Source organism: Carya illinoinensis, chromosome 15 (genome assembly GCF_018687715.1).
Source record: "Carya illinoinensis cultivar Pawnee chromosome 15, C.illinoinensisPawnee_v1, whole genome shotgun sequence".
In the NCBI taxonomy this organism is placed as follows: domain Eukaryota; kingdom Viridiplantae; phylum Streptophyta; class Magnoliopsida; order Fagales; family Juglandaceae; genus Carya; species Carya illinoinensis.
This window is the reverse complement of record NC_056766.1, coordinates 41242296-41261838: the sequence shown is the minus strand read 5'-3', so window position 1 is coordinate 41261838 and position 19543 is coordinate 41242296. Positions and strand designations below refer to the sequence as shown.

The 19543-nt window shown below is 31.3% G+C and overlaps 1 protein-coding gene and 2 long non-coding RNA genes across 4 annotated transcripts; 1 reads left to right on the top strand and 2 right to left on the bottom strand.

Moving 5' to 3' along the window:
- Positions 1–9746: 9746 nt before the first annotated feature.
- LOC122295546 (disease resistance protein RLM3-like) lies at positions 9747–11862 on the bottom strand. 2 transcript variants are annotated; one of them, XM_043104620.1, is made up of 4 exons: positions 11429–11862; positions 11297–11355; positions 10679–11203; positions 9747–10219 (listed from the first exon to the last, which is right to left on the bottom strand). In XM_043104620.1, exons 3-4 carry the CDS (start codon positions 11185–11187, stop codon positions 9979–9981), a joined length of 750 nt encoding a protein of 249 aa, XP_042960554.1. In that variant the 5' UTR covers positions 11188–11203; positions 11297–11355; positions 11429–11862; the 3' UTR covers positions 9747–9978. The 2 variants fall into 2 exon arrangements, with proteins under 2 accessions (XP_042960554.1, XP_042960553.1); XM_043104619.1 differs by having other exon boundaries at positions 10679–11200; positions 11429–11861.
- Positions 11863–13493: 1631 nt separating this feature from the next.
- Positions 13494–16303, top strand: LOC122295551. The gene is made up of 3 exons (XR_006238158.1): positions 13494–14489; positions 15853–15963; positions 16086–16303. It is a non-coding gene; the product is annotated as an uncharacterized LOC122295551 (long non-coding RNA).
- An 843-nt stretch (positions 16304–17146) lies between these two features.
- LOC122295552 lies at positions 17147–19303 on the bottom strand. The gene is made up of 3 exons (XR_006238159.1): positions 18400–19303; positions 18161–18222; positions 17147–17651 (listed from the first exon to the last, which is right to left on the bottom strand). It is a non-coding gene; the product is annotated as an uncharacterized LOC122295552 (long non-coding RNA).
- Between the last annotated feature and the right edge of the window lie 240 nt (positions 19304–19543).

The window sequence follows — 19543 nt, the reverse complement described above, 5'->3', positions numbered from 1 at the left end:
CGAGCTGGAATTCAAATGACACTCCCTTTTATCAACAGCATCGACTGCAAATCTTTTCACCCACTTTCGCTTGGTTTGAGTTCTCGGCCGACAGATTCTAACGTCCAAAAATAATAAATATTTTATTCATAAAGATATATAAAAATAAATTTATAAATTAATATGATATAATATAATAAAAAAAAAAAGATGGCAACAGAGAGGAGAAGTGGCCACCCAGTCACCGGTAAAAAGGAAGTTTTATTTTTTCTCTATTCAAGTAAAAAGGAAGTTGTTGAAGAAATTTGTGGCCGCCTTCTTTCACTAATGCATAGGGTTCTTCTTTATTATTATTTTTTTTTTAATCTTTTTTCGTAACAAGGCTGTCACGCATAGACTTTTTGCATATTCCGTACACAACGTACTTTTAGCTCATGTACTTAAGAGTCTAAACCCATAATGAAAGCTATCTAATCTTATTTTATTTTGATATATAAACGTCACGATTATAAATATTTTTCAGTTTTTAATTTTTAATTTTAATTATTATTTAATTATTATAATTTTTTCAAACTTATATATGAAAGATAAAAAAAAAATTTAATTTTTTCAAATCATAAAAATAATTATATTGTAATAATATTTTTATTTAACTTTTATCTTTTTTCTTTTTTAGAATCCTATTAAATATTTTTAATTCATCTTATCTCAATTTAAGGACTTGAATTTCAACCAATCTTCACTTTTTACAGGACAGTAGTTTCAACCTATGGTAATCAGAAATATTTTTTCAAGATAAAGTACTTGTGGTAGGGTTATTGGTTATTACTATTGATCATGCATGTATATTTGTTGTACATAGTTGGAATCGAAAAGAGTTGGATTCCTCACTTTTTTCTCTTGTTCAAAACCATGCATGAGACTTGCATCTTGTACAGTTCCTAACTTATAAACTTTTCAAGTCATTTCAAAAAAAAAAAAAAAACTTTAAAATTAATATATAGTATCCTTCAAACTTTAAATTTTGAATTAGGAATAATTTTAATTTAATTTTAAATTTTGCCGTTACATGCCATACACGTTGATGTAGTCTATTTCACGAGTGATTATTCATTTAATTAAAAAATATATATGATTAGAAAATAAAAATTAAAAAAACAAAAAGAAGAACAGTATTTTTCTTAGATTTCAAAATGTCCTAATTTACAGCATTAAATAGTTAAAAATAATAACCAATGATTGAGCTTGTGAAGAAAGGAAGTTGACAACAACTGTAAAACCTTTTTTAATCAACATCATCGACTGCACATATTTTCCCCACTTTGGCTTGGCTTTGAGTTCTCGACCGGGCAGATTCTAACGTCAACAAAGAAAAAGCAATAGTTTAGTATTAGGAAAATGCTAGGAATCCCGCTGGGGGATCCAGTTAACTTGTCCCGCTCATTTTTTTTTTTTTTTTTGAATTTTTTTTTTTACAGAAAGATTAAGAAAATTATATTTAATTATATTGTGAATTTTATTCATTTTTTAAAATATTTAAAAGTGTTAAAAAATTGATATGAAAAAAATATTTAAAAGTGTTTTTTTTTTCATATCATTTTTTAACACTTTTAAATATTTTAAAAAAATTAATAAAATTCACAATATAATTAAATATAATTTTCTTAATCTTTCTGTAAAAAAAAATTAAAAAAAAATTCAAAAAAAAAAAAGTTTCAGTGGGACAAGTTAACAAGATCCCCCAGCGGGATCCCTAGCATTGTCCTTAGTATTAATTTATAATATATCTGCATATATTAATTTATTTATTTTTTCTTTATATTATTTAAATATTATATTTCTTAATATTTTTTAGTTATTTTAAATATTTTCTCTAACAACTAATAATATCATCATATCTTTTGATATTTACAATATCTCTTCACTGAACTCATATACAATATCATATAATTATGACCTATTTTATATTAATCCAAATTTATAAATTAAACCAAAATATAAATTGATTAAAAAAAGATTATGTTATGAGAATATTCTCAAAGTATATTATAAAAACAGGAAAGACAATCCACAAAACAACATTCTATCGTTACATTTTTATATATTTTTTATTACTATTCAATATTCTATCATTATTTTTTTATTACTATTTACAGAATATATAAAATCACCCCATTACTTAAACGAAAACTAATCTAACTGTTTGACAACTATTTGGTTGGTTGAAACTTTATTCAACTTGGCGAAGCTTTATTGCATAATAGTTTAGTTTATAGTATTCTTTACAAGGAAATATTCAGTTTATTAAAAAAGAGTTTATAAAAAAGTAATACTACCTAAAGTCGTGGAGTGTGCAAGTATCATACAGTCATTTTAAAAAAGAGTGAGATCCACTATAAAAAAATTAACTTTTTTTTTCTTGTGGATTCAGTATATATTAACTTTTTTAAAATGATTGTGTGACACTTACATACTAACGATTGCAACTATTATTTCTAATAAACAAATAAGTAAAATTTCTTAAATGAAGTTGCCAAGGAGCTTCTCGATCTCGTTCCTTTACCAATAAGTTATTAAAATTAATATATACTATCCCTCAAACTTTAAATTTAAATTTAATTTTAAATTTAAATTCTGCCATTACATCCCATACACGTTGATTAGTCCATTTCATGAGTGATTATTCATTTAATAAAAACAATATATGATTAGAAAAGATTAAAAAAAAGAAGTAAAAGAAATGGGACCACCTAAGATGAATTTAGATATATTTAAATGTTAAGATGAGTTTAGATATATTGATAAGAAGTTGAAAAAGGTTGTGGTCCCTCGTGTAAAGAGGTATTAAGTTGAAAAAGATTGTAGATTTTATGTGTAAAGAAGTTTTGAGTTGAGTTATGTTTAATGATTTGAGAGCTGAGTGTTTAGATATTAGACTGAGTTTAAAATTAGACTGAACTGAGTTGATCTCAAAATCTTCCAACATCCAAACCAAGCCTAAAATAGTTACTCTATTCTATTTATAATCATCCTCTCATATATAACCTATAATATAATTACTTTATTCCTTTCTATTCCATACCTTCCTAAACTCCTGAACAAGTATATGTATAATTTAATTTCAGCAATATTGTTTTAATTGTCTAAACAATTGTCTAAACATTCTCTTTTATATTTTGAATTGTTAAGTTTATAAGAGAAATTTCATAATTTATAAAATAAAGTGATTTGATGTAATACATTAAAATTTGTTAAACTGAATATAAAGTAGAAGAAACTATAATATACAACAAAAAAAACCATATTAATTAATTTGTAAAATTTACTATTATGAGATCTCTACCTAAACTAAAATTAAAAAATTAAAATTTATGTACATGGAAAAGCGATAAGAAAATAATTTAATTCTGATCATGTCGTTATATATGTTTGTAAAAATCTTATTCCATCTCCATATTTAAATACTTTAATGTAAAGGGAAAAGCTGGCAATAGAGAGGAGGGGATCACGGGCTTCCTAAAAATGCATCAATTACGTCTCTTTTGTTTTTACAGATGAGCTAAAATGAAATAATGAGTTAAAATATAAGTTAAAAATTAAATAAAATATTGTTAGAATATATATTTTTAATATTATTTTTATTTTAAAATTAAAAAAATAAATTATTTATTTTATTTTATATAAAAATTTAAATAAATTTTAATAATTAAATGAAATAAAATGAAAAAATATGAAAAAATATGAAAAATTTTCTAACACACTAATCTAAAATTTATATATATATATATATATTATGAAAAGCAAAATCGGAATCTGGTCAAGTCTCTAGTTCCCATTTGACATTTTTTTTACATAATGGGAATCAAATTTTTCTAGCATATGATCTAGAATTTATATCAAAACAAGAAATGAAATGAAACAGAGACAATTAACGATCTCCCCAAGTCATTGGTTAACCAAAGAAACAAGAACAAGAAGGTAAGTTTAGATTTCTATTACAAAAGTAACCTTGGATTCAGATCAGATAAAAATCAAAGGCAAGAGTCATATGTTAAGCATCCACAAGGGTATAATCCAAGGGCAGGGCATGCAATTCTTTGAGGAGTCTTCTTGTAATATATGCAATTCTCCTCCCGAGTTTTGTAGAGCTGGAAAGAACATTGCAGAAAACATGAAATTCTTTTGAGGAGTCTTCTTGTAATACATGCAATTCTTGCAGAGCTCGTGTAGCTTGTATAGCAGTCTTCTTGTAATACATGCAATTCTTGTAAAGCAGAAAGAACATAGATTAGCTTGTAGAGCAATCTTCTTGACACTCCCCACTCAGTTTGCTCTCATTTTCTTGTTTGCATCAAAACTTCCATTCCATTCCTATCCCTAAGTGGAGAACAAAATAACTAGTGTTTGAAGGTGAATGAAATGAGCATGTGGCACCACTTCTAAGTCAAGGTTTTGGACTTCAAATTTGTCTTAGTTACAAGATGTGTACCATCTTCAGGAACCCTTTATCCGAGAGTGGAGATCACCGTCCAGTCATACCCTTCTATTTTAATTTCTATCACAATAAAAATATAAGAAAGGATGACTATCATTTAATGACTATCATTTAATATATAAATCACAGTTGAAAGTGCTTTGAACATTTTGTAAAGCCCTACATAGTTGCAAAAACCCATTATTCTACTACTTCATGAAACCGGATTATACATACATTATACAGAAAACCAAATACATGAAAACCCATTACTCTACTACTTGCTTTCAAATATACATATATTATACAGAAAACCAAATTCATGAAAACCAGATAAGAAAGGCACGAAACAACGTCAGATAATCACAAGCTCTTATAAATATAATTAGAATGAAGCCAAAAATCCAATTTGAAGAAGATTCTTACCATGGCAGATGCAGATCTGGACGTAGGGACGTGTTCTACCTTCCAAATGCTAGTGTGCTGCCCTAAAATCACATCCAAATGAAAAAAAAAAAAAGAAAAAAGAAATCAGACTTCGAAATGTATGCCTAAATCCTAGAATTACAGAAAAGAAATAGATGAAGTAAACACTAGAATTTCATAGAATTTGTCACAAATCCTAGAATTTCATATAATCCCTTTTGAAGAAAATTATTTACATGAATAAATACCTTACTGCATGACCGGAAAATCTCTTCCGTAGATCCACCCTGCGATGCCCTTCAAGATCTCTATCGCAGGTCGCTGAGAGGAGATGTTACATGTTAGATTTCTGTTGTGAACAAATCCGGAAATGGTGTAATGGAGCCCTACCTAACTTCTTATCTACTTCACTTCTTCTCTCTCACCTTCGACCTCTCTCTTCCAGAATCCCCCAAAGTCTCCACCTTTATCTTCTCCAATCTCCTTCTCTGAGGCCATGTAACATTTCATTTTGGGGGAAATGCAAAGGAATGGAGGGTGAGCTATAGAGATGAGGGGGAGATGAAGGTCGTTGAAGAGAAGAGGGGGAGATGAAGGTTTCAAAGAGAAGGGGGATGAAGAGATGAAGATTTCGAAGAGAAGAGAGATGAAGGTTGCTGAAGAGTGGAGGGGAGGATCGGACTCGTAGAGAAGAAGAAGGTAACGTTGTTTTATGAGGAAACTTGAGGGATTCACATTGAAGAAGTTGAAAGGGATACAAAACGTGAGGAATTGAGGATTTCACAGAGAAGCAATTTGGGACTTTCGTCGAAGAACACTTACGATTTCGAGAGGGGACTGAGGGCGTCGGGGAGAGGGGAGGCTGAGGTCAGAACCAGTTCAGTGTTTTAATGAACCCGGTCTACACGTCATGTGTGAAATGGATTCATCTAAACAGTAGCTGCTCTAAAGAATTTCTCTATAAATTAACCTGCTTTGATTTGATATACATTAAATTTTTTTGAAATGAAAGTAAAATAAGGAAAAATTCACATTAATTAGTTTTTAAACTTTACTATTACGAGCTCTCTACCGTTAATTTTAGTTTTTATTCAACTAAAAAATTAAAATAAAAAATTTATTTTACTTTATGTACATGATAGATATTTTGCGGTAGCATCGAAAAGTGATAACAAAATAATTTAATTTTGATATTGTCATTTTATATCAATATACATGTCGTACATGTTGATGGCGTGCATGCATTTGAGTGATTATTCATTTAATTAGAAGCATGAAACGTTCTCTCTTCTTTCTTATATAACATATTATATATAACTTTTTTATTTTTATATTTTTTTTCTCTTGCTAAATGAGTGATGTATGAATGATGTATAAAAGAAATCGATTAGTTTAAGAAGAATAAAATAAAAATTAAAAATAAATATAATATATAGTGTGTAGAAATGATGAATAACAAATCTTAAAGATCGTGTTAAATTGATTACTGGTGTTGTGGTACATGGAAGAGAATTTGTTGGTTATATAACAGAGGACCGCCATGACTTATGTAATGTGTTTTGAACTATGAAAGATTCAGGAAATGAATTTGTGGAGTATGATTAATTTCTTGTGATAAACTAATGAATAGAAAATATTATTTTATAGGCGCATGGGTCAGGTAGGAGAATATAAGAGTTTTATTTAAACTCTATATCCCACACACTCATCTTAACATAGTTTGGAATAGCTCAAAACTTATCAATTAATAGATGAGCTACAGTGGGATAAAAAAAACTCCTAAGTGAAAAGATTAAGACTCTGTATTTCTAATTATAATCAGATATAGAGTCTGAGATTTCTTGATGGTCAGAAATATATAAATAATACTAAGGGGTTAAAGGGTTCTCACATACAATATTATTGTGCCTCTAGCCATTAAGAGACACTCAGAGATGAAATTGTTAAGGTGATCATTCTCTCATAATCAGGTTAGATTCATTATCAAACTATAATGAAGAGAGTCACGTATTTCGACTGTTATTATTTTATTATTGTAGATCATAGAAAATCAAAGATCCGATTATTAATATTCATATTAAAATATTTAACACATATATTATCAGAAAAGATAAAAAAGTGAAACGAATAACAATATTTCTCTCAGATTCAATAAGGAATGATTCACCACATTCACCACCATGGTCCATGAATGGGTAAAAATGAAGTACTTGCTAAAGAAGTTTGTGTAAAGAATTAGCTGTCACGTGAGAAGAGGCCCACCACCATGGATGGGTAAAGGTTTCCTTTTTGTAAAGCTATCATACGTTATTATTGTGCAGTCCTCATTTCGGGCTCCTCTGCAATTACTATTTTGTAACCTATTAGAATTGTCACTTTCATTTCAACTTTCTCAACCCTACACAATGTTTATGTCTCTCTATTACAAATTACAATACAATAACTAAATATAATACATAAATTAGATTAGATTTATATTTTATATTTTCCCATGAGCATATGCAATTTTATGTCATGATACAACACACTAGAGTTATATTTATTTTAGTAGTGATATTGCTATAAGTTTATTTACAAGATTAAATAGTTAAAAATAATAACTAATGATTGAGCTCGAGAAGATCTAATAGGCCCAACACCTTTTTTAAAAAGAGGCATATATGGTGAGGTCTTGCTCTTTTAGTATGAGACTATATAGTGGGGAGAAAACTATATTCAAATTCAGCTTCAATACTAATCTTTGTAGTATTGGAGATGTGGTAAATGAGGTCAGAGAACTACAATAATATTTCGAAAGCTTTCAAGTGAATCATATATATATAATATGTAGACAATGTTATATAATTAATGAAGCTGCTCATAAACTAGCATGCAATATATGCAAATTAAGTTCTTGAATGATTTTTCTTGAATGGTATTATTATTGATGGGTTTTCATGATTGAGGATAGTTATGATATTAGTAGCTCGTTTTAATACACATTTAGATCAAGTGGACGTGAGAATGCATTTGAGAATGAGAAGCTTGGAGAAAGGTACACATGCTACAAGTTTAAGGTTTTTGGTCATCATATTTCTATTTGGCTTGCAATTAGGAAATGCAGATTTGGGCTAAAAAACACTCCCAATAATAGGATATGAAACTTTGTAGATGAATGCATAAAGTGTCTTCAAGTTAGTGGGAGTGGAATTATTTTTTAATCCCATTTGTAGATGATATTTTGCTTTTAAACAATAATTTAGATTTACTATGCGAGACAAAAGATTGCATTTGGCTAATGAGATATTCTGAGATATTTTGTGAATAATAATGAAAAAGTAATAATATAATATTGAATAATAGTGAAAAGTATGTGAAAATTAATAATAAAATAATAAATAATAGAGAGGTATTAACAGGATACCTCAGTATCCAAAAGAAAAAGGATAGAAATTATAAGATGCAATAACCATTTAAAGAAAAAAAGATTGAAATAAGAGCCAATAACCATTTTTAAGATCCAATAACAAAAACCATAGGATTGTTTCAAATTTCCCCTATAAGATATGATGAAGCAGATTTACGTTTCTTACTTGCTACAAGATATATATATATATACACACATATAGACACACAACGTTTTCTCTCTCTCTCTCTCTCTCTCTCTCTCTCTCTCTCTCTCTCTCTCTCTCTCTCTCTCTCTCTCTCTCTCTCTCTCTATATATATATATATATAAATATATATTTCTTTTTTTGGTTTAAATCGGAATTTTGTATGACATGAAGACTGCATTAACCACTTTTGTTTTTTTGAAAAAAAAGAAAATGAGGAGTAAGAGAAATGAAGTAAAATAAGAAAGTATGCAAAAACATGCAATTAACGATCATCTATTTCCATAATCCCATTGAATGCTTCTTTTGCAGTTTTGAAAACAGAAGAAGTTGTGAACTTGCATTTATATATATATATATATATATATATACATAAATTTTAGAGGGAGGATCGATCATGTGTAATTTATCTTAATGTTGACCATTGACTTGGATTAGTTTTCTATGCAGGGAAGTTTCTCATGATCTTTAATATGTAAATTGATTGATTTGATATAATACGTTATAATTTATTTAAAGTAAAATTAAAATAAAATGAATTAATAAAAAAAATCTTGCTAGTTTGTAAAATTTATTATAATTTGTTAGTTTGTAAAAATCTAATTTCATCTCCATATCTAAATACTACAATGTAAAGGGAAAAGCTGGCAATAGAGAGGGGGGGATCATGGGCTTCCTAAAAATGCATCAATTAAGTTTCTTTTGTTTTTGCAAATGAGCTTAAATGAAATAGAATGAGTTAAGATATAAGTTGAAAGTTAAATAAAATATTGTTAGAATATCTTTTTTTAATATTATTTTTATTTTAAAATTTAAAAAATTGAATTGTTTATTTTATTTTATATAAAAATTTAAATAAGTTATAATACTTAAATGAAATAAGATGAAAAAATATGAGAATAGTTGAAAAAATGAACGAGGATAATAAATCTAGACACTTGGGACGACCTTGATCTTGCATAAAGATTCTATTATTGGAGATTGTGGGACCAATATTGCACATAGAATAATGATAACATTATCACTCTTCTACTATTCTATTACTAACTTTTTTAAATTTTAATTCTTAAAAAATTTTTCTTTTACTTAATAATTAAGAAAATAATTATTAATAAAATTGTATATTTTTTAAAAAAAAATTAATGATTAAAGATATTACAAAATACTTAAAAGAAAAAAAAAACCAATAGACTAAGAGCAGTAAAATGATGGTAAATAATAATATTGTCCTGATTATTAATTTAATTACCAATATATAAGATTAGAAAAGACAAAATTTAAAATAAATAATAATATTTCACTAGATTTGATTTATAATATGATTTACCACGTTAAATAGAACTTTTTATTAAAAAAATTAAAGAGAAGAATGATGGCCTCGATCGAGAAGAGGCCCACCAATAACACGCTGTCTCACAATCCAACAACACTGTCACATCAGAATTAATAAAGCTCAAAGTTAAAAGCTAATAGTTTGATCTGGGACCATTTCTACAATCAAAAAAAATTCAAAAAAAAAAAAAAAAGAATCTTCTCCACGAGACTCCACGGGACTCCAATCCTTCTTGAACAATCCTTCTCCACGGGACTCCAATCCAACCGGATAATTTGCGACATGCTAGCATTGTACGATTTGGTAGTTTGCTTGAGACTTCTTGAACAATCTTCTCGATACATTCAAGCATTGTACGATTTGGTAGTTTGCTTGAGACTTCTTGAACAATCTTCTCGATACATTCAGATTCGTCCCTGCCAATGCAAAAAGATTAAAAGAAAAATCATGAATTTGACTTGCTCTTCTTTAAAGACATGAGCACATGATTTAGGCACATGAATTTTATTCTCATGTAATAAATGTCGACATTATTGGTAGGGTACAAATAAGTTACAACATTCATATGATCCTTAATTGTCGACCTTACATGAACTGTCTTTGAAATAGTGGATACAGAGCGTTGCATGTAAGAGGAACTTCTCGGTAGTGATAGTAGATATTTAATCCCAGAATCACAAAAGACTTCTAAAATTTGACTACCGTTTTGCATATAACTATTCAATGCCAAAAATAATCATAAATATCGAATTGTTTTCCTTTTGTATGGTGTTTTCCAATGTCAGATCTTACAATATTTATCTCAATTTTCTTCATAAATATCTCAAATATAGCATGCGCATACACAAGTGAAACTACATATTGGCAAAACTTACCGGCATTTCGCTAATTGTAAACCAGAAAACCCGGCTACTTTTACCAAAGCTTTCTTCCATTTCACCATCTTTGCGTTATCCTTGAGCTCACCTCCAAGTTTATCAAAGGATTTTCCAAAATTCCCTTTTTGATGCTCTACTTCCCATGGCTCTACTTGAAAAAAAATTGGTAGAACAATTTGTTTTTTTGTTTCCTCGCAGTCAAGAATCTTCAATAGTTCATCTAAACACCATTTAGATTCTGCATAATTTTTAGAGAGTACGATAATAGAAATCATAGACCCTTCAATAGCTTTGAAAAGTTCCGATGAAATCTCCTCTCCCCTTTCAAGATTGTTGTCAATGTAAGCATTAATTCCCCTTTCAACCAACGCTTTGTATAGATGGGAAATAAAGTTATGGCGTACATCTTCACCTCTAAAGCTCAAGAATACCTCATGATTACATGAACGGATGGGAGGAGATGAAGTCGGTGAAGAAGAGGAAGAAGCTCCTAATTGACAGGCCATGGAATTAGAAGTCCTGCTGATTAAAGTACGTATGTATGATTACCATTTACAAAGAGGTCAAAATGGTCAAATTATAGAGATAAAGTGCGGCAAAGAAAGGAGAAATTACTTGTCGGCGACTACTTCTTGTCAACCTTCGAAGTTGGAGCCACAGCAATCGACTTTACTCTGTTTTGGTACAGTGGATCAGCATCTGTAACATTTTTCAAAGAGAATATATTATGGGGTCCAATATCCTTACAAAAAAGCGAATCTGAGCCGCGAGGTGGGTAAATTCTGTAGAGAGAGAGGGCGTCCGTGCGAGGGAAGAGGGAGGAGCTTCGGGCTGGGGGAGGAGGAAGGGCTCGGTGGATGCTCGTGGTGTGCGAGGTCGTGGCTGGACGCGACGATGGTGGCTCACGGCGGCAGATGTGGTGGATGTGCACACAGGATCCGTGAGACAGAGAGCTTGCGAGGGAGGAAGAGGGGGCTGCGTCGGCGTGTGGACGAGAGGAAGGAGGTGGTGGCAGCGGCGAGGTTCTGATTGGCGGTGGCTGGAGGCGACGATGGTGGCTCACGACGGCAGATCGAGTGGCTGTGCACAGGGGGTCCGTGAGAGAGAGAGTATGAGAGGGAGGAAGACGCGGAGAGAAGAGAGGGAATGAAGAGATATTAACGATGAATATAGGGTTAGGGTTTTTGGTGATTAAAAGGGCGCCGTTTTGCATTTAGGATGGCCGGGCTGGGTCTGTTTGTGTCTAAAATGATGGGATTTTGATTGTTTGGTTATTGGGCTTAATGGCTGTTTCCGGATCTAGATGAATTGGGCCCATTTTTTTGGTTTCAAATTAAAAAAAATATATTGTTATATATTTGTTTACCTAACTACTAGAACATAGTTTTTTTTTTATAATTTTTTCACTTTACATATGAATTCTACAGAAAATTGTATTAAAAATTTAAAATATAAAAAAATAAAATTTATATTGTTGGAAAGTTTTATTTGTTTTAATTTATACGTTAATAATTATTTTAAATTTAATAATAATGTTTATAAAAAATTTTGAATTAACTACTGTCCTAGGTAAAAATGGAAAAAAAAAAATACAAATGGGCTAGATTGGAATATAGAAGAAAATTAAAAAAAGAATTAAAAAAGAATTGAACATTAGATGTTATTACAAATACTTAGGACATACAAAAATATTAGATAAAAATACTATTCCTCTAAAATTTGCATTTATATATAGCAGATGTTTTTATTATATTTTGTTTTTTATATATTTTTTTAAAACATATCTATTGATTATATCTTTATTTTAATTGTGTCCATCGTAATCGTTGGAATCTTCGCATTAATTTATACTCTTGACTTCAACAACGTCCTTTTTACTCATCGTGCTGGGTCGACTCTTTCTAGTTCTCTAGTTCAATCTTTTGTTATTATTTTTAACTATTTAATGGAGTAAATTAGGACATTTTAAAATAAAATTTTATTTTAAAATACATACCATCATGTACATAAATTTAAAAAAAAAAAATTATTTTATTTTTTTAATTGAACACAAACTAAAATTAACATGTTTAGTTTAGATAGAGATCTCGTAATAGTAAAGTTTAAAAATTAATTAATATGGTTTTTTCCTGTTTATTTTATTTTATTTTCATTTCAAAAAATTTTAAAGTACATCAAATCAAGTCATTTTAGTTTATAAATTATGTGATTTTTTTAATAAATTTAACAGTTCAAAAAAATATATCATGATATCTTATTGGAAAATATCGAAATAGGTCATCGGTAATGATTGTTTAGACACAAAACCATATTGTTGAAATACTCTATTTGGATTTGAAGATCATTTCAACTCATCTCACTATTATTCACTACTATTCATAAATTTTAACTAATAAATCTATTTACAAACTATTTTAATTCATCTCATTTTAAATTCAAACAAAACATAAATGATGATAACATATGATTCACTTGGAAGCTTTCAAAATATTATTGTAGCTTTCTGAATTCAATAATGGATAGCGTTCACACTACTAGTAATTTATTATTTAATTTATTTTCATTTTAATATATAAATATGTCTCAACCTCTGAGACTCGTACGTAATTGTGAATGTTTATTTTGTTAAATATGCATTGATTACGATTTAACTATTTGATATATCATAAGTTTGGTGCATAGTATTGTTAAAAAAAATTATCCTTGTGAATCAACATAATACTAAACGTATGTTAAAAATATTACATCTTATATTTCATTTAATTAGAAACATATATATTAGAAAAGGTAAAAAGAAAATGGAAAGACAATATTTCTCTTAGATTGACTCCGAGAAGAGGCCCACCAAGCTGGGTACCGAAGAAGTTTGGCCGCGTTTCTTTGAGCATACGTTTTCTTGTAGAGCTGTCAAGATTTAGAAGTCTGGGCATCGCCGTCGCCCCTCCTCTACTCTGGGCGTCGCTGTTGCACATCCAATGCCCAGCACCCCGCATCGCCCATTTGTGCCCAGCACCCGCCGTCACGCCTCCTCTGCTCTGGGTCCCACGTCGCCGTTGAACATCCTCAGCCCAGCACCCTGCGTCGTCGTCTCTTATCCTCTGCAAGACAAACAACTTTGCAAGAATTAGGTAAGTTTCCATCAGGTAATTTTCTGCATCGCCCATACTTGGTGTATTCATCCCATTCGTTGCAACTTTTTGACTTTGGAGGTAGATTGGTTGTTGTTCATAGAGCTTTTGCAAATTATGGAAAAAGGAAAAGGCCATTATCTCAAACTTAAAGATAATAAAATGTCGATTGATTTGAAAAATAATCATTGTCAAACTTGATTCCTTTGATTTGCTGATGGGATTTTTGCCTACTGTAGACTGTAGTTAAAGAGCTTCTTTATGCATTATGCGATCAAAATTGCCTTTTCGCTATGCTTTGTAATATTTCATCAAAGATGTGATTAGCAAGTGAGAATCCAGTTTTCACCCATTTCATGGCAAGGATTTCATCAAGTTAAATCCTATGGATGCAAGAAATTAAACTATATCACCCAATCAATGCCCTGACAGTCCCATATTTGCGGGAATTTTGCTTTCTGATTCTCGATAAATAAATACCATAGAAAGAAAAATCACGAATCTTTTGGATTTAGATTCGATTTTTGTTTTCTTACTACCATTTTAGAATCTAGGGTTGCGTCCGTTGGTTTTCTTGGAATCATGTCTAACTACTGAGTTTTGCTTTGATTTTTGGTGATTATGGTGATGATAAAGAGCTTGATCGCTGCTTGGATCAGTCACTTCCCTGCTTGCATGGGGTAAGTCCTAGGTCTCAAGCCCTAATTGCCTATAAGCAGTTGTATTTGGATTGGATTTGATATTTGGAATTACTTTTCTTGCCTTTTTGGGTGTCCCAATTGCTACCATTTTTGTTCCCAAAAAGCAAGTAGAGTACTTTTTTTTTTATAAATTAAAAGCAAGTAGAGTACTTCAGTTAGGGTTCTCCTATTAATGTTAAGTTTTGGCTTTTTTTTTTTTCAAAAACCAAAAAAGGGCCCTTTTTGGAATGACCATTGACTTGTTTGTTCCCGATCTTATTTATATCTTTGTTTGGTCAGCACGTAGTATTTGTTTCTAGTAATAGTAATCTGATCCTTTTTTGTCCTAGTGAGTATTCAAAGTTCAAGTCACCAAGGCAATATAAAGTTTTACTTCGTCCATATATATATGCAAGTATGTCTGTATGTGAGTTGCATCTAGTCATCTCTAATTAACTTTTTATGGATGACCATGCTTACAAAATTGGCATTGGATTACATTGCCTCCCGGTACCCTTTATGCACCTAAATATCAAGACGGTTGGAGATTAAAAACCAATACCATCTATAAAATATAAAAAATTTAGTTATATATATATATATAGTAAAAATACTGCTCTTGTTTGATCATTTGAAAAGACCAGCTAAGCATCATTGGCTTTGCAAGCAAAAGTTCCTAGATTCATGGAGATATAGAACATCATATGAGCTACCATGCTTGCATATCCACAATTTGAGTCTCTAACAATTGTTCCAATAATTACATATCTGATTTGACCTTTGGACGAACATCACGAGCAGTGGCATCGTCGCTGCTTGAAGCCTTCATCGGCAAGAAGGGGCCATTTGCTTTCTGGCGATCAAATGCATACAGTTCTAGTTGTTGGTTGGGCCAGTTTGATTGCCCGGTCTACTCTGCTCTCTAACATTAGAAAGATAAGAAAACTAAATAATTGTATAGATGATAACTGTACTGCCTACCTAAAAGGAAAGCCCCATCACATAATTATTAGTTGTATTTGGTTGATTCAAGATTTTTCATTCCTTTTCTTCTTGCTAGCATCATTACGGGTAGGAGGATAGTTGACAATTAGAAATAAATTAAATTAATAATTCCTCTTTACAATCTTGTGTATTTTCCTCCGTTTACTCTTATTTGCCAGTCTTGACAAATTTTTTTTTTTTTTTAGTGTTGTACTGTCTGCATTTTGTATTTTTTGAGTGTTGCATTTTCCTCCTTCCTTGTCTCTTGTTTGGAATTGAAGGGATTGAACTTTTGGAGTGTTGCATTTTTTGGAGTACTTTGCAGCATTTAATCATGGGAATTGTTTCTAGAGCAATTAAGGATGTTAGTTACGTGCAGATTGGTGTAATGATGGTGTTCTTGTCAGTCCAAGCCACTTATATGGAGATGCCTTGGTTCTGATTTTCCTCACGTCCCTTTTCCAAATTTTACATTATTCTATCTGCAGTGGTGAGTATTTATGGAGATGCCTTAGCTATATTAGATCTATCTTTTACAATTTGGCTAATTGTATTTGGGTAAACTTATTATGAGCATTAACTTTGAAAATGGTTTTTTGTTGGAATGGGCAGGATAGCATTGTTAATATAGGCTACGATGAGATGCATGGTGTTTATGGTAGAGTTGTATGCAGAGGATTGTTAAAGGATTCACTGAAGATGTTACTCTTTTTGCAAAGATTTTGATTGGATTTCATAATGTTCATTCATGTTATGTATTTAGAAAACTCATGTATTTGTATAACTGGAATGATTTTAAGTTATGGGAATCTGTTCTTATATTTGCATTAGTCATTTATTTCATACCAGATGGCATTTATTTCATGAACATGTGGTTAATTTCAAAAGATGCACTCGTGGTTAATTTCAATGGAATAGCAGGGTTGAGCTTCATCCAAGACATGCAAAAACCAACTTTACAACTTTGACAAATGATAAATTTTAAATTTTTAATGTTGTTAGGCACTTAGGCCTTGATGTTTTGGGAAAATTAGATGCAGGTATTTGAAAACTTTGGTTACCAGTTACATGCCCAAGAATATTGCTATATTGTTTGCACTAATTTACAGCTCTCAAGCACATGGAAGAGTGCTTTGTTTCGTCCCTTTTGTCAATTGTTCATTGTTATTTTGAGTAAGATCTAGCCTTGTAAGATCCAACATGTATGGCTTGGTAAGCTTGCAAATATTAAATACGCCAATAGCATCATAATTTTGATATAATTATCATGTTCAATAGACATTGTCAAATAATTTTATAATACTGATCAGACAAGATGGAACTAGAAATTGGATTCTCATTTGAGATTTTTCTCCATATAATAGAAGCCAAAATTTTCCAATGCACTAATCTAAAATTTATATATATATATATATATTATAAAAAGCAAAATCAGAATTGGGTCAAATCTCTGGATTCTCATTTGAGATTTTTCTCCATAATATTTAGAAACCAAAATTTTCTAACACACTAATCTAAAATTTATATATATATATATATATATTATAAAAAGCAAAACCGGAATCGGGTCAAGTCTCTAGTTCTCATTTGACATTTTTTTCACATAATGGGAATCAAATTTTTCTAACATATGATCTAGAATTTATATCAAAACAAGAAATGAACATAGACAATTAACGATCTCCCCAAGTCATTGGTTAACCAAAGAAACAAGAACAAGAAGGTAAGTTTAGATTTCTATTACAAAAGTAACCTTGGATTCAGATCAGATAAAAATCAAAGGCAACAGTCATATGTTAAGCATCCTCAAGGGTATAATCCAAGGGCAGGGCATGCAATTCTTTGAGGAGTCTTCTTGTAATATATGCAATTCTCCTCCCGAGTTTTGTAGAGCTGGAAAGAACATTGCAGAAAACATGAAATTCTTTTGATGAGTCTTCTTGTAATACATGCAATTCTTGCAGAGCTTGTGTAGCTTGTATAGTAGTCTTCTTGTAATACATGCAATTCTTGCAGAGCTTGTGTAGCTTGTATAGCAGTCTTCTTGTAATACATGCAATTCTTGTAAAGCAGAAAGAACATAGATTAGCTTGTAGAGCAGTCTTCTTGACACTCCCCACACTATTAGTTTGCTCTCATTTTCTTGTTTGCATCAAAACTTCCATTCCATTCCTATCCCTAAGTGGAGAACAAAATAATTAGTGTTTGAAGGTGAATGAAATGAGCATGTGGCACCACTTCTAAGTCAAGGTTTTGGACTTCAAATTTGTCTTAGTTACAAGATGTGTACCATCTTCAGGAACCCTTTATCCGAGAGTGGAGATCACCGTCCAGCCATACCCTTCTATTTTAATTTCTATCACAATAAAAATATAAGAAAGGATGACTATCATTTAATATATAAATCGCAGTTGAAAGTGCTTTGAAAGTTTTGTAAAGCCCTACATAGTTGCAAAAACCCATTATTCTACTAATTCATGAAACCGGATTATACATACATTATACAGAAAACCAGATACATGAAAACCCATTACTCTACTACTTGCTTTCAAATATACATATATTATACAGAAACCCAAATTCATGAAAACCAGATAAGAAAGGCACGAAACAACGTCAGATAATCACAAGCTCTTATAAATATAATCAGAATGAAGCCAAAAATCCAATTTGAAGAAGATTCTTACCATGGCAGATGCAGATCTGGACGTAGGGACGTGTTCTACCTTCCAAATGCTAGTGTGCTGCCCTAAAATCACATCCAAACTGGGGGGGAAAAAAAATCAGACTTTGAAATGTATGCCTAAATCCTAGAATTACAGAAAAGAAATAGATGGAGTAAACACTAGAATTTCATAGAATTTGTCACAAATCCTAGAATTTCATATAATCCCTTTTGAAGAAAATTATTTACATGAATAAATACCTTACTGCATGACCGGCAAATCTCTTCCATAGATCCACCCTGCGATGCCCTTCAAGATCTCTATCGCAGGTCGCTGAGAGTAGATGTTACATGTTAGATTTCTGTTGGGAACAAATCCGTAAATGGTGTAATGGAGCCCTACCTAACTTCTCATCTACTTCACTTCTTCTCTCTCACCTTCGACCTCTCTCTTCCAGAATCCCCCAAAGTCTCCACCTTTATCTTCTCCAATCTCCTTCTCTGAGGCCATGTAACATTTCATTTTGGGGGAAATGCAAAGGAATGGAGGGTGAGCTATAGAGATGAGGGGGAGATGAAGGTCGTTGAAGAGAAGAGGGGGAGATGAAGGTTTCAAAGAGAAGAGGGATGAAGAGATGAAGATTTCGAAGAGAAGAGGGATGAAGGTTGCTGAAGAGTGGAGGGGAGGATCGGACTCACACCATCGCAGGACAGAGATGAAAGGTCGTGGGATTGAGATGGGAGAAATCACATCGGCGAAAAATCACAGTGTAAGCAAATGGGGGAGGGGGGGAAATCAAAATGCACGTGGGGGACTGAGAGAAATCACAGAGAAGAAGAAGAAGAAAAAGGTCTCAAAATCAAAATCATATTCTACGATTGAGAAGCAGAAGACAGAATTTGGGGTTTTCAAAATCAGGTTGGGGGTTTTTTGCGATTCATAGAGAAGAAGAAGGTAACATTGTTTTATGAGGAAACTTGAGGGATTCACATTGAAGAAGTTGAAAGGGATACAAAACGTGAGGGAATTGAGGATTTCACAGAGAAGCAATTTGGGACTTTCGTCGAAGAACGCTTACGATTTTGAGAGGGGATTGAGGGCGCGGGGAGAGGGGAGACTGAGGTTAGAACCGGTTCAGTGTTTTTGTGAACCCGGTCTACACGTCATGTGTGAAATGGATTCACGGCGGCAGATGGGGTTGCTGTGCACAGGGGATCCGTGAGAGAGAGAGAGAGAGAGACAGAGAAGAGATAATCCGTAACGATGATCCGTAAAAGATGATGCTTCGGTTGGGGCTGGGCGTGCGATAGGCGAAAATGGGAAAAAAAAAATCAAAAATGGTCTAGATTGGAATATAGAAGAAAATTAAAAAAATAATTTTAAAAAAAAATTTGAACATTAGAT